At 41.7% G+C, this 16275-nt stretch overlaps 1 protein-coding gene across 1 annotated transcript; it reads left to right on the top strand.

Annotated features, from left to right (window-relative positions):
• Positions 1 to 992: 992 nt before the first annotated feature.
• On the top strand, positions 993 to 13708 carry spred2a (sprouty related EVH1 domain containing 2a; the record flags this gene model as incomplete). The annotated part of the gene is given in 5 exon segments (XM_035659679.1): positions 993 to 1167; positions 2347 to 2515; positions 3552 to 3616; positions 8044 to 8199; positions 8720 to 13708. Coding segments are annotated over 5 exon segments (1258 nt in total), but the record flags the coding sequence as incomplete, so codon positions are not given.
• Positions 13709 to 16275: the final 2567 nt, after the last annotated feature.

Raw genomic sequence — 16275 nt, 5'->3', positions numbered from 1 at the left:
GTTGATAAAACGTATAACTATATAAGTGTGGTGGGAGTGATAATACATTTTATGTGGTATAGAGTGCGGCGTTTGATGCAGAGGTGTGAGAAGTGCTACAGGTTAGAGAGAAGAAAAAGATGAGCAGTTGTTTAAAAAAAAATAAAAAAGGAGAAAAGATAAAAAATAAGAATTAAGTGAGCTGTTGGTGAGAGAGAGGGAAGGTCTTAAGAATCGCCCATAAAATAAAAAAATAAAAAATATATAAAATATAACACACTGTAAAGATCAAACCACTGGTTCCCAGCATATTTTGGCTGGACTGCAGCAAATCGGGGCCAGTTACACCATTGGTTGGTAAAGTGTGGGAGTTCCAACTGATTTTCTTTGATTTGTTTTGTTTTTGTTGTGTAATAATGTCATTTTGTAAATTTTTATTTAGCTAAAATAGGGGACTGGCTTCCTTCCTCTCTTGTATTGTAAATACTGTCTTCTATATGTATGTATTTTGCTCTGTATTATTGTGTAAATAAATAAAAACTTGCACACCCATCAGCTTTGTGTGCTAACCTAAGCACACGTTGCTAACAGCTAAAAAAAAAAATATCTCACACTTGTGAGTTCTGCATCAGTCTACATTTTGTGTTGCCTTTGTGCGGCAGCATGGACCGAACCGTGACTCCATACATACAATCCTTACATCCTACATCATTCAACAGGTTGTGTACTTATTACTTGTTACTATAGATGCACAGTGAAAGCTTCATGTAGGCAGCATCAACTCTGGAGTGTGTTTGAACCTTTCTAAACATTTTGTGTCTGGATCTCTTCTATCATGCTTTGCTATGGCGGCATTTAGAGCTTTCTCTTCATCGCAGAGTATCTGATGGTGAAAGTCATTATTCATATCGATTTTAATTGTTTTCAAAATAGCAAAAAGTAAATTCTTGGGAAAATGTGTTTTGGTTCCCTCAGCTGGCCGTCTTGCTAACTGCTTCTCTCGCGCGTTGCAGTGACAGCTACATTGTGCGCGTCAAAGCGGTGGTGATGACCAGAGACGATTCGAGCGGCGGCTGGTTGGCGCAGGACGGCTGCCTGAGCAGAGTGGGCGTGTGCAGGCTGCTGCCGACCGAACTGCTGGGACGCAACACCTTCCTCATCCACGGAGAACGCCTCAAAGACAAGCAGGTCGGTCCAGCAGCATTTTATGGGAATACAGACAATGAGATGTTTTCTCTTACTGAGTCTACTGAGCTCGCTGTCATGTTTCTGCACTTCATTTCCCTGAAACCACCTGATGATCAAACAGTTTCTCTACATGGCTTTTTTCTTTCTTCTCAGTAGTCCTGATAACTGATCCCTACAGAGAAAAACTGACCCTTCCTAAGTCCTTCCGGCCTACTTCCTCCTTTCCTGTACTTAGATATGCCATCTGCTAGCGTTGTCTATGCTGAAAATAAAACCACATTTTGAAGATAGATTGACATAAACAGCAGTCACATCTTAATTTTAGCACTAGCTAACTAGCTAGCTAATCTATTTGAATTATTAGCATGGTAATTAGTTTCCATTTTGCTAACATTACCTATCAGAACAAGCTAGCTAATAATAAATGAAATCTTTTAACCATTTTCCAAATGTGGTCTTTTCAACATAGCCTAGCAGATAGCATATCTAAGTACAGGAAAGGAGGAAGTTGACCGAGGTTCTGATCGAGGCTCGATCAACTCTTATTGGAGCACAGAGAAACAAGGAGTGGGACTTAGGAAGGATCAATTGGTCTGGCCCAGTGTCGGCCCATACAACCCTCTTAAATTCAGCCCAGATACAGCAATGAATAACAGTCAGCAGGTGGTCCAGATCTGGTAGCTACTTATGGCCCATGAAATAACCACATCTCAGCCAACTGTCTCACTTTCCTCCCTTGTCAGCACTGCAGGGGCAGTTATGTTTAGAAAAATAGTTAAATGAGAAAATTCTGCCAAAAAACTGATGAAACTAGTCTGTACATAGGCCAGAGATATGGATATGTCATGGGCCATATGTGGCTACCAGATCTGGACCACCTCTGGACCGTAGTTCATTGCTGTATTTGGGCAGAGTGTATGGGTCAGACCAATTCTGCCATGTGGATGTAAACATGTCAAAGACTTCACTGTGATAAAACCGCATTGAGTGTCTTCATTCGACCTCCCTTGATGTTTCTGTGCAGTGGTTAGATGCTGAGAAAAAATACTGTGTGAACAGAATTTGTGAACATATTACACATATTTGTTAGAAGCGCCTGGTCGAGTTGCGTTCACTTTCTTTTGAACTACGCGTTTATTATTCAGGTCGTCTAATCTTGTTTGTTTGACTTGTGCCCAGGTGATTCTGGAGTGTTTCTTAAAGAAGGATCTGGTCTACACGAAGGCCACGCCGACGTTCCACCACTGGAAGGTGGACAACAGAAAGTGTGGTCTGACCTTCCAGAGTCCGGCCGACGCCAGGGCTTTCGACCGCGGGGTGAGGAAGGCCCTCGAGGACCTGACAGAAGGTACGCACTGGTCGCACACTTAACTGTAGCTTCACAACTGAGCGACTAAGAACCCACACACTTTATTTAAGTGACACTACTGCAAACTACAGAACTTGATCAGTAATCTCAGTGCTCACAGAGGAACAGGCAGTCAAGCGTATTTAAAATAGCCAAATAATTGTTTATGTCATACACACCTGATATATCTGACTGCATCAGGTGGTTTGTTACTCAGACCCATCTGGGAAGTCAAGTCGTCTGTTTGGAAAAGGGCTTTTCAAAAACTCCTAGCCAGGTGATTGAATGGACCATCTATCAAATCTGTTCTGTGCAAACTTCAACCAGTCGGATCAACGGACCATAACGTAGTCAAACATCGGAAACCACGGAGGACTCCTACTTCCCAGTTCAAATTGAATACACCAATAAACCACGCCCATAGCTCAGCTCGTAGCTGCCTGTAGTTCCTCATATGACGCTGATTAGTCCAGTACCGGGCCTGAAATGGGCCAGTACTCACAGGTACTTTTAGTTCTGATTTCTGGCCACATAAGTACCATTATTTGTTACTGTAGTCAAAGTCTAGGTTAACAGTTTCCTTCTTGCTTCCAGTCTTTGTGCTAAGCTAGGCTAAACACGTCCTATCTGTGTAGAACTGATGAAACTGAATGCTTAAGTAAGACAGTAAAGAAGCTTATGTCCTTTAAGTAGACCACCTTCTTGTGAAGGATGCTTTTGATATGAGGTCTAAACTGAGATCTAAACCCAGACCTGCATCTTTAAGACCTGGACCAACTGAACTGGGCTGGTACTGGTAAATTTAAGACACAACCCAAAGCCATATTTTTGCTTTATTTCTTTCATCCTTTAGTGACTGTTAGCTGGCCAGCAACACATTGGCTACACTACACTTGAAAATAGCCAAACCCAGACCTGGACCGTGATTAGAGCCACTGTGGCCTTGTACAGCAAACTGCTGCGTCCCAACTGTAGTGAAAGCAGCTGGTGAAATAAAAAAGTTCCCATCGTACTGATCCTCCTGTGTGTTCTCCAGGTTCGACCACGTCCTCATCCACGCTGCAGAACGAGGCGGAGCTCGGCGACGATGACGTCTTCACGGTGAGAAAACTTCCTCCAGCTGTTAAAACACTGACAATGAGGATACGGTCGAGTTCTGAGTGCCAATTTCATTCCTTCTGTATGTTGTTGACATGTAGAGGATATATATGGAGCCGTCATTTTCAAATGCATCATAATTCACATTCCTGGATAGAAACTTCCTTATCAAGCTTTCATTTGTATCAGGAGCATTTATGTTTGAAGATAGGGAGCAGGGAAGAGCTCAGGGTTCAGACAGGAGATGCTGCTTTTGTTTGCTACGTGTGCGCTTCATGGGGTGTTAGACAGGAAGGTTGACGGACAGGAAGAGTTTGGTATCCTGTGGTGTTTTTGACCGGACATGCGTCGCCGTCCTGTTTGGGGTTTGGTTTTTGTCACAGACACAGGAGCAGCACACACATATACACCTCACTGTCTTTCTGTTAGGAGTTTGTCTGAGACGCAGACACGAGGAAAACGTCCACGTTCGTACATGTTAAAGAAACAGCCACGTGAACATCTCTGAGTGGACAGGCATGACCCAGCCTTATAGGAATGTTTGAGTCTTGCCTTCGATTTTTAATTAATTATACAAAAAGTTTTAGCTATTTTCACTTTATCACAGAATGTAATTGTATAAAAGTACCTAAAAACATCGTAATTTTTTCGTAATCCTGGAGGGACTGAAAAATACACCAACCACCTCTGCTAATATAGATGCAGTAGGTTTGTGAAATAGTGAAGCAGTTGTTAATGTGCATGTGCAAAGGTGGCAAAAGTACACACATTTTTTACTCAAGTACAGAAACTTGTGTTTGGTTTCTCTGGAGGACGTTTCTACCTTTTGTTTCTGTGCAAAGCGAACTGACGTGAGGAGTCTCCCTGTCTTCTCTGTTTCATCTTATTATGTCTATCTATGCGTGATATGCACCAGTCTTGATGTCTGGAAGGTGTGTAATGATAAAAAACAATAATAATAATAATAATGGATAATTTTGTTCCAGGTTAAATATTCTGTGTGTATTGTGTATGCATCTATGTGGTCCACCCCCCTAAAAACAGGGCTCCCTGAAAGCCACAGTGTAATTTGTACACTGGTCTGATACTGTGTAACATCTGTCTTTACTGTCTGTCCTCCCTGCTCTTTACTCTCTCCAACAAACCCATGAATATACTGTACACAGTGCATCAACAGATCTCCATCCTCAGTCTGATGAAGGGACCGGCTCTTGCTCTCTGCTTCCCTTTCCAGTAAAATGTTTCCTTATTTCCAGCGGCTTCAAAGAAACAGGGTGTATGGTTTCCGCAGGATGTCCAGTGCCGGAGGAGAGAGTCTGACCTGTCAGTAATCCGTCACTGAGCCGCCTGTTTACATAGCTGGCCTCATTTAGTGGAAAGCCGGGCCGGCTGAGGGGAACGTGGCTGCACCGCCCCCCATTCCCATCCGTCCTGTCTACACCTCTGAAGTCTCTCTGAGGAGGAGGAAGAGGAGTTCGACTCGGAGGACAATGAGGATGTAGATCAAAATCCGTCAGGGGTGGATAAAATCCTCCCCCTCATGATGCAGTGCTTCCTCTGGAGGCTCCGAATAACAAAGTAGATCTGGACGAACTGGTGGAATGTGTTTGTCGGAGGTTTTTAGGAAAACAACAGGAGTATAAATGATGTAGTTATGTAACTTTGGAGATTTTGAGCCCTGAACTACAGAAATGTGACAACATTTGAACACAGGTTGAATATTTCAGAATTTGTTAAGCTACACAACAGTTTAAAATTAAATTATTCTGGGGTTTTATCAATACCATGCTATAGTATATATGCTTATACACAAAGCTATGGTCTTCAACCATGTTCCAGTTCTACAGCGGCCGAGAGGGATCAACAAACTGCAAACACGATGGAAGTGAGCAAGAACTGATGTTTTGGACTATTATTGCAATAACACACTGATACCATTCAGTCTTATGGAGAAATGAGTCGACTTCTCAGTTGATTTATGAGCTCAGTAAACAGCTTCCTGATGAGTTTCTGGTCTCAGTTCTAGTTTCAGTCACTTCTTCCCAATACATGCATGATGTTCATTTAGTAACTGATGGTTCCCATTTAGAGTAAACAGACCATAAAGGCAGGGTATGCTCCAAGGGCGGGGCTACCTTGTGATTGACGCCTCATTCTCAGTGAGTCCGTCCAGCTCAACGCACCAAACTCAGATCAAACTGTCAAACTAGGCAGTGCTGATCAGATATGGATCCAGATTCTGTTGTTGACTATTTCTCTCCTCAAATCTGTTCACAACACATTTTACTGTTTATCTGGAATACCAGATCCTGTGTGAGCAGGCAAGCGTGATACGGACGAGTTGAAACTGTGCAGCCAATGAGAGAAGCTCAACTTGCCGCTGGCTCAGACAAACTGTCATGGTGACGACCATAACGCCAAACTCAAAGCTTAAAAACAGTTCTCGACAAACCGATGGGTGACATGATAGGTTCACACTATGTTCCAAACTGCAGGGTTTTTTTACTTCAAATTTCTGGCTACGGACTGTGACAGACGTACGAGAAAGAGAGTCAAACTTCAATGTGACGTTGACTTGGTGGTATGTCAAGGTTGTATACATATGGCATGCAACAGTCTGTGACTTCACATGACTCTCAATGAGTTAGAAATTTGGTACTGTTTTTGCCAAACTAAGGACAGCAGTTGTGGTCCGTCTAAAACTTTTGAGGAGATAAAAAATCTCAACACCTGCTGCCCAAATTGGGAATAAACATGGTGCTTTGAAATTTCACAAAGATAAATGTATGTACGCACTGAATGAAAAGGCTATCCATCCCTATCTGAAAGAGTCAACCTCATGGTGGCGCTAGAGGAAAAGCCAGGGCATCACTAACGTCTGTAGGATTCATCCTCCGGGCACGATGGATAGCTGTACCAAAATCTAATCCAATCCAATATTTGGTGAGATATTTCAGTTTAGACTAAAGTGGTGGACTGACCCACATCAATAGAGCAATGCCATTAGTATGGCTAAAAGTACTGTTTTGATTCAGGGTGGCCCACAATTGGGTAGCTGCAACACAACACAGAAGAAGAAAATAGGACATGGTTCTACTTTCTGGACATTAACTGCAACACAAGTCAAAGTAGCTGAGCTTGTCTGAAGGTAGAAGTGTTTAAATACACTTGTCGTCATACAATTCCACATAGTTGGGGGCATCAGGGCACTAATAAAAGAGGAGACGAAAAGCCTGTAAACAATGCAAGACCCCAACAAATCTTTTATAAGGGCGCGAAATGTATTCACCATGTTTGTTAGGCCTTGAAGATGCCCACATTGCACGAGGAATTAATGGGATTTCATAGGCAAAACAGTCAGAAATAATGACAGCTTTTTCCTGAAAACTGCACAGCTGCACCTAGAAATGTGTGAAAGCTGTTTGTTCTCGGCAGGTTCTCCAGTTCCTCAAGTTTCTGGTGTTTGAAAAAGTCTTCTTGTGTGATCCGAGTGATCCACATGAAAGCTGTGGCTTGTGTCAACCCTGAGGATGACGCAACCCGACACACTGCGCAGAGCGCTCGCAGGGCCGCAGGCCGCAAGGCCGGGCTGGGATTCATTTAGCGCAGACCCAATAAAAACACAAAGACTTCAGAGACGTTTCTGCCACACTGCTTTGGTTCTGGAGGTTTTTCTTACTTTCCCCCCCTTGTTTTTTGTCTAATTGCACACAGAAGTCTGGTGGAGGGTCAGAACACATTGAAGTGAAGCTCAGGTGGTTTCAGAGAGGAACCGAGATCTTCTGATATGCCACATGAGCTGAAAGAAACGAGACAAAAATTGTGATTTATTATTTCCATAAAATGCTCTGTGCCAGTAACGGTTGAGTGAGCCTCGGCCAACTGCCTCCTTTCCTGTACTTAGATATGCTACGTGCTAGGCTAATGTTCAAAACACAACCACAATTTGTATACGGTTAGAAAATAAAACCAATATTGTCACATGTTAAGTTAGCTAATGTTAGCAAAACATTATAATTAGTTAGCTAGTTCGCTAGTGTTTAACTAACATTAGCTTTCTGATGTTAATAAATTCAATTCAGTTTTGTCTAGGGCCAAATCATAACAGGTCGTTAGCATTATCGTTGTTTTACAGCTGTGTATTGATACGGTTTAGTATATGTCAATAAAACACTCATCACAAAGTCTATTTAGTAGTTGTTCTGGAGCTTTCAATCAGAGCACATGCTCTTCCTCAAGAGATGGAGATCGCCCAGATGTCATGGAATTGTAGATGTTCAACTTTTAAGCCAACATGGGCAAGACAGCCTTTCAGTGGTCATAAACAATGGAAGTTTTAACATCTTCTACGTCACATCTTCACAGAATGACCCTTTAACCTTCCTCCTGGTTGTTCACACTGTCCTCTCTTCTCTGTCCTCATCCTCCAGACGGCCACCGACAGCTCGTCCAACTCGTCCCAGAAGAGAGAGCCAGCGATGCACACACTGGCCCCGCCCAACTTCTGTGAGTCCCGTCGGCACCACTGCATCCTGGGACATTTTTACGAGCAGCACCGACCCTCCGATCACTACTTCCTGGACCAGGTGAGTAGAGACTCCAAATGGCTAAGTCAACGTGACTCCTTTTGCAGGTAGATTGCAGACGGTAAAAGAGTTGGTGAAGTTATCAGAAAATTATAAAATACTGCTTCATCATCAGGTACCAAATGTCCTGTGAAAATGGTTACGATTTGACTTAAAGGTGGAGTTTTTTTTCAGTGTCACTCATCCAAACACACTGTGTTAAATGCATTTCCGTCTCCATAAATCGTTTGCAAAGCTGATTTTTTGAATATTTTAATTCTAGCATTGTTTACATCCGTGTTTACTTGCTAACAGTCTTCTTCTTACATTACCTCATTACCGCCACCTGTTGATCAGTGGAACAGTAAGAGACCTCGGGCAGCACTGTGTATTTCTGTATGTGTGTCCTCATGTGCACGTGATAAACAAAATGGGGACCCACTCTTAGACAAACCCTTTCAGTTTCACTGAACTCAACTGGCGGCTGTGTTCCCTTGTTTCTGCTGACCTCTGAGTTTCCATCTCCTCTGTGTCCCTGCAGGCGGTCCACATGTTCCCTCGTCACGTCAGCTTCCAGGTGGAGGAGGAAGAAATCGTACGCATCAACCCCCGCGAGCGCACCTGGCTCACCGGCTACGAAGACTACCGCCACGCCAACTCCACACGTGACAAACTCACCCAGTCCGACAACCTCGACGCCTACGTACATTTTGCAAAGAGCGAGCCGCCCAAACACGACTACAGCTACCCGTACCCGCTGAGCTGCGACGTGCAGCGAGTCTGTGATGGCAAACCCAGTTGCCTGGAGCTGGGCAGCGGCCATAGAGCGGTGGTGACGGTGCAGCCGCGAGCCCTGCAGCCCAAAGGCAAGAGGCGGAAGGAGGACGGTGAGCGCTCGCGCTGCGTTTACTGTCAGGACATGTTCAACCATGAGGACAACGGGCGGGGCCGCTGCCAGGAAGCACCTGACCCCATTCAGACCTGCATCAGGCGGGTCAGCTTCATGTGGTGCGCGGACAGCCTGCTGTATCACTGCATGTCGGACCCGGAGGGGGATTACTCGGACCCGTGCTCCTGTGACACCAGTGACGAGCGCTTCTGCCTGCGCTGGGCGGCGCTGGTGGGCCTGTCTCTGCTGGCGCCCTGCATGTGCTGCTACGCCCCCCTCAGGGCGTGCTACCGCTGCGGCGTAGCCTGCCACTGCTGTGGCGGGAAACACAAAGCTGTGGGCTGAGGCGTCGCAGGCCCCCCGCCCTCCTCACAGCGAGACAGCAAGGACTCGAGGAGGCAGGGAATCGGAGGCTGCTGTGATTTTTACTTTGTTTTTTGTTGTTGTTGTTTGTCTCGTCTCCGATTTCCAGATGCAGGAGAAAACGAACTTTGTCTCAACAGATGGAAGAAAAAAAAGGTTCCCTGTTGTTTTTTGTTTTTACGTCTTTTGTGACATTGGGAACCAAATATGGCTTCCAATTCTCACAAAGACCGAACAAAGAATATTAATTTCTATATAGAATTATATATATAAATATATATATATATATATAGATATATATATATATATAAACAGGTACTTTATATTTTTACACTCATGTGTTTTAAAGGCTTGAATATGTCATTTTTTCAGCGTTGTGTGAGGTCAGTATGAATGTTGTGTTTGTAGAGGGAACTGCAGCTGCGAAACATTTTAACCTAAACGGTGAGTTCAGTTAGATGAGATCAATCTCATGTCTGTGTAAGGAGTCGGGATGTAGTTAGCCTAGCTTAGCATAAGGACTGGAAGCAGGGGGAAACTGCTAGCCAAAGTTCAAAAATATAAAAGTTATCGTGATGTAGTTTGTTTAATCTGTAGACAAACAAAAATATAAAAATGTAAAAACAACTATTTGTGGTTTTAGCCGGACTTACATCTGCTGTTAGCTAAACATTATTACTAGCACACAAACTCTTAAAGCTTGTAAAGAGTTCGTACCTTGATTTATAAGAATTTAATAGAAGCTTTAAATATATATATATATATTTTTTTTTTTTTAAGACCAAAACAATCAAGTTTGAACAAATTTAAAATGACACGCAGGACAACTGTGTGATACCACACGGGGAAACATAACGTAAAGGTTATACTAAAGGTTCAGAAATTTGCTCTATAAATCTCATTCACATCTCATAACTTTCTTATAATGAGGGAAACAAACAGAATTTACCTGTATTATAGGGTCAGAGTCCCCCAGACGTCTGGTGAGTACGGACACATTCGGCTGATCCAGGTGATGTGGTCGCTTGTTGAATCAGTGCTCCTTCCTCACGAAAGTCGGAAAACATTTTTAAATTCTGCAGCTGGATTGCTTATTTCTCGCAATCCAGCTGCAGACAGATAAAGTTAAATAAGAAAATTTTACTTAATCTATCAAGCCTATAAAGTTGGACCCTTCTCTGCTGGACCACAAGGCAAACAAATGGTCACGTTGAACGAATGAATTTCAAATAAAAGTGACAACCCTGCTAACTGTCTCCCCCTGCTTCCAGTCATAATGCTAAACTAGGCAAACCAGCTCCGCACCTTTACAAATAGTTTCAATCCTCTCATTAAATTCTCAGTGATAAAGCTGTTTCTTTAGCCTCCAGCAGGACTTTTTCTTTATGATTTCACAGTTACTCCAGCCGTTAAGATGAATGTTTCGCACCGCGTCAGCAGCTGCGGTTCCCCGATCTTCAGCAGAGGCACTTAACCGGTCTGAAAGCTGCTCTGCTTCCAGCAAACTGAACAGATAAACCAGTAAGATGGCAGTTCCCAGTCTCGAATAGACCAGAAACACAACAAGGTAACAAATGTTCCTCAGAAGGTTGGATTTAAATCTGATGAACTAGTTTTACGCAGATTGATCGTCCATGTTTGCAGTTAAATACTAAACACAATTTGCACAGTTGAACCTCGTTGAATTATCTCCTCTAGTCTTGTTGTGTACTGGTCATACTGGTCTGTCTTTACTGGTTTGTGGTTCGGAATTTGTTTGATGATGAGAACAAAAACTAAAGTAAGAGTAAAGCTAAGACAGATACTTAATATTAGTGTGTGTGTGTGTGTGTGAGGTTCATCAAGAATGTATCTGAGACTGTCTGTTGAAGGGCTGGATATCAAAAATGATCCTTTTATTGGTATAAATAGAAAGAAAAATAACTAAAAAGCGTCAGAATATTTGAGTCTGACATTATAAATTAACTCTCCACAGATTTCTTTACTATTTTTTAACAAAAAAATCTTTGCCAAAATGCGACTAGCCTTTAGAAATGTACCCCCTTAAAATGATTTTAAAAATGTTTTAAAATTAGTAAATGTCTTGTTGGTGCTCAGCCGGAGCCTGAAGGGAACTCAATGATTTTATGAAATGAGCACAAAGTCTGAAAATGTAGATAAAGTTTGAGAAAAACTAATTCAAATAAAGTCAGAACCTAGAACTATCGAAAGATCTACATACTAACTATATTACCTGTTATATTAAATCTGTCTATCTGTGTCAGATTATATTGTTAGATTATTTCCCTGACACCTTCAATCAATCAATCAATCAATAAAATGAAACTGTATTTCTATAGCAGCTTTCATACAGCTCCACAGATGATTGATAAAACGATATTGAGACAGAACGGAATAAAAATTAAATCACTTTACAGGTCTAATGATAGTATTTAATAAAAGCGATACTTAAACTACTAAACAAATAAAATCAATAAGTGGCGGGTCGGGCATTAGAGATCAATAAAGCAACACACATCCTCTGATTACAGATAATCAGGATTGTTTACCTCTTTGGAGGTAAACAAATGAATCCAGTCCAAATAGTCTTAAACCTCCATTTTAAGATTTTGTGCTCATTTCACAGAAACATGTGAGTGTTTGTTAAAGGTCCAGTGTGTAACAGGATCTGTTGTCAGGAGTGGAATATAATATTTATAGTTTCCATTAGTGTTTTCACCTGAATATAACAACTGTTTGTGTTACCTTAGGATGAGCCAGATGTTTCCCGAAGAGTTACTCCGAAGAAACGGACAAACTAAACTGTCTCTAGATTAGACTTTTTACGAGTTTTGCGTTCACCAGAAAGTGAGGCGAGGTGGTTGTAATCTGCAACTAGAAGCCACTAAGTCGCACACACTGGTCCTTTAACATACTGAGGTCTGAACACTGAGTGGATGCGATTCTCCCAAAGCTAAAACTAGTGTAATAAGCTACAGCAGTTCTGTATATGGAAACCTCTTCATCACTACAAAGAACAAAGCGTATTCGTTCTTTCTTCTTTCATTTTCTAGTCTCTGTCTTTACTTAACGCTAAGTTTTCTTTTTGTCGCAGGTAATAAATTCCATGATCATGTGAAAAACTACTTTTTTCTAAACGGAGATTACGAACCTAAACGAAGTGCGACCATTGGCTGTGATGAAGCAGCTCTCACAGTTTGTCGTGTAACTACAGTTTGTGTCTTAAAGCTGCTGAACATTTTCCAAACCATCAGTTCTTAGTTTGATTTCCCTTCTCCGAGGCGGCCATTGGTCTCAGCTGAGTTTCTGACGAGCAAGAGGCTTGAAACCAGTTTTTTTTCTGTTGTCTCAGACTCGTTGGTATTTGCACTCGCACTTGTTTCGGACTTGGCCATCGGTCTTGGACGACGTGACAGCTCTCGCAGCACGTGACCTCCGCTGGCTGCAAAACACCAACATGGCAACGACCATAACGCCGAACTTTAAAACAAACCAATGGGTGACGTCGCCGGTGGTTCACACTGGGTTAAAACATGGAAACCACTGGTTTGGTCCTTTAAACGCACAAGAGGAACACTTCAATCTGTACCAATGGCTGCCTGGAAGGTGTGAAATCAATAATAATAATAATATATATAAACTAATGGTTTGATTTGAAGACAATGTGTATTCTACAGTCGACAAGATACAAAACCACCAATACTCGTCTGTGTCACATCTTTAATTTGAAAAAGAGACTTGAGGCTCAGTGGAGCAGCAATCAGGAGCGAAGGCCTCTGTTCTAAAGCTGTCGTCCTGTCCGTCCTTCTGTCTGCCTGTCTCACCTCTCTCTCCTGTTCCTGCCGTGTTTCCTGTCAGTCAAGCTTCATGATACTGCTGCCATTCGTTGCGGAGAAGATTCCCACGTTTACTTTTCTATCTGTGGCGAGGAAAGTGAACCAAAAGCGGTTTGTCTGTTGGACGCAGCGTCTTCGGCCTGCGTCCACTTCAGCTATTAAAGGAAAGTGCCTGAAGCCTCCTCTTCATCTATGTCCTGATTTCAGAAAATAATTACTGTGTAAAAGAAAAAAAAAAAAAGTAAAGGTTGAATTCATTGGTTTGTCTTTTTTATATAATTCACATTTTTACCTATGTAAAAAACAGAATATATATATGTATATGTATCAAGTGTATGATGTACATTTTCAGTTCTATTTTTTTATTGTTTCTAATATGATGGATGTAAATCTCTTCTAACAGAAAAAGAGACAATGCGACGTGTATAAATACAAATACATCATCTGGAAACTCACAACAGCCTCCATAGTGACATTTACACTGTGTGTGTGTGTGTGTGTGTGTGTGTGTGTCTTCCTCCTCTAAATCTTGGAGGTGGCGATAATGAGGTGGGTGTTTGAAGACTCTCTGTAAGATCTCTGTAATCCAGAGCGTCCCGAGCATAGACGTGTACACACATCGACGCCACATTGGCCGCCAGATTGTCCGTCGCTGCCATATTGGACCGGTAAAGACCGGCCTGTAAACGGAGTAAACAGGGGAGCTGTACCGGCACGAATAGAGGACGACTCACAGAACTGTTAACCAGCATTTATTTGCTCCTGCAGAAGACAATATTCAATTCAATTCAATTTGATTTATTGTCCTCCAGGGGGGAAATTCATGTCCACATCACTGCACCTACACTTAAAGAAAAGAAACACGCTATCCACAATAACAAAAACAAAAACAATCAAATAAATAACACACTGAGGGGAAGACAGGAGGAGCTACGGAAGCCCGGAAGGTAAGGAAGGGTCAAAGTTCAGACAACTAATTTCCACAGGAAATAAAAGAAAATAACAGTATATAAAAATAACTCTGAGATAAAATTCACACTCAATGAAATCATTAAATAATAATTAAAAATCACAAATGCAGATTGAAAATAAGAATTAGTCATTTTTATATTCATATTCAACTTTTAAATATTTTATTTTATTTTATTTTATATATTTTATATATTTTCTACCACTATTATTAGTAATTAGATTTAATTTTAGTTTATTGTTTTGCATTTTCCTTTGTCACACACTCTAGTTCTTACTGTGCATATTTCCACATTCAGGATCCTGTTTATGGCCCCAAAAGGAGAAATTAAACGATTACAAATGAAAAAAGTTATTCTTTGAAAGTTTTAAATGGTGCATAAAAAGATATTAAAATAATGTGCAAGTAAAATATAAATGTATAAAGCACAAAAATACAGTCAGAAAGCTGATCTTTCTCTGGCCTGATGCTCACATTTACACATTTCTTACCTACATTTAAACTGATTATTTTTACGTTAACGGCAGAAATTTCCACACAGGTTTCTCTCTGAGCTCCTGGCTGGATGGCGATGGCACCCTGGGCTGCAGGGCCGGGCCCCCTGCGAGCCCGGACGCTGCGGGACCACTTCAGTGCTCAGTTTACTGAGAGCTGAGACACGACTCAGGATGTTATTTAACAACAGAAAGAGAGAGGGACAGACTGCGTTCTGTGACAGGCGGAGGGAGAGGCCGTTTCCCACAATGCCTGTGGACAAAAAGAGGTCCTGTATGTGCGTGGTTTTGTGTGTTTGTGTGTGTGTGTGGGTGTGTGGGTGTGTTGGGCGGGGAGCGATGGTGCAATTGTCTGCTGCAGCTCCGTGTTTGTTTGTGCTCTAAATGCTAGAGTCACAAACAAACTGTTGGTGCCAAAACGAGAGCGAGGTCCTCACGCTATCTTCGATGATCTGGATCTGTTGTCGTATTTATGACGGACGACTGACGCAGGTTGGAAAAGCACAAAACTTTAAAGCTGCATTATGAGGTTTTGACCACTTGGGGGATAAAACCCCAAAAACAAACACCTTAAGTTTGCAGCCAGTTACACATCCAGTCGACAGAGATATTATTCACTCACTTTTCTCTTCAGGTAGTCGCACTGTCGGTCGGCTGTTTGATGCTGAGAAGGTATTCTGCCCTCCAGAGGCTAACCGCAGAAGTTATATGCTTAAATGTATGTAATGTATGTATTCTTTAAGTCATTTTCATGGCTTTAAAATTAAGACCAATTATTTGACCTATGACCCCCCAAACTGCAGCTCCTGCACTCTGTCTTTGTATTACCATAAACAGATATAAAGGTAGTGCAGTCTGACTGTCTAGAGAAAATCAAAATCTAAAATCTGTATTTCTTATTGATTCACGTATAAAGAGTTGAAATAGACGAGTAATTAAGAACAAAGTCAAGCATGTCTAACCTATTATTTCTGTATAGAGTTACATAAATTATGACTTTTTTAAACAGAGTGAGACCAAATTTATTATTTAAGATAAAACATTTAAAAGTCTATTTTCAGTCATAATTTAGTTTCAAAACAAAATTAAAGTTACGGCGGTCCGCCTTCGTTGGGCGGTGCGGCAGCTTCATCAGAGCTTTATCAGGTATCTGTACTTTTTTACCGCCTACATTTTGCACAAATATCTGCACGTTCTTCTCCTTACATTTCAAAAACAGGCTTGGTACTTTAGTTTGAATGCATTTGAGGGGGATTATCACGTCCCGCTGGTTGTGCGTCTGTCTCTCTCTCACTTTTTGTTTTCCGGGAAGACAAAATTATTGGATTTCGATATAAAAAATACAAAGAAATTGAGTTTTTAAGAATGTTTTTGTCAGACATTGTTAAATATGGGAACAATAAAACTGAGGATGCAATCTTAAAGGGTTAAAAATGACATCTTTCAGTTTACCTGGACTTTAAAATGTCACATCAGATCAGCACTTGAGTTGGGAAAACATACAAACACACACACAAATACACAAACACACTGGTGTCTGTGTGT

Source organism: Morone saxatilis, unplaced genomic scaffold, assembly GCF_004916995.1.
Source record: "Morone saxatilis isolate NCDOM2014 unplaced genomic scaffold, NCSU_SB_2.0 Contig17, whole genome shotgun sequence".
Taxonomy (NCBI): domain Eukaryota; kingdom Metazoa; phylum Chordata; class Actinopteri; family Moronidae; genus Morone; species Morone saxatilis.
The sequence above is the reverse complement of the archived record's forward strand: the minus strand, read 5'-3'. Positions and strand labels throughout refer to the sequence as shown.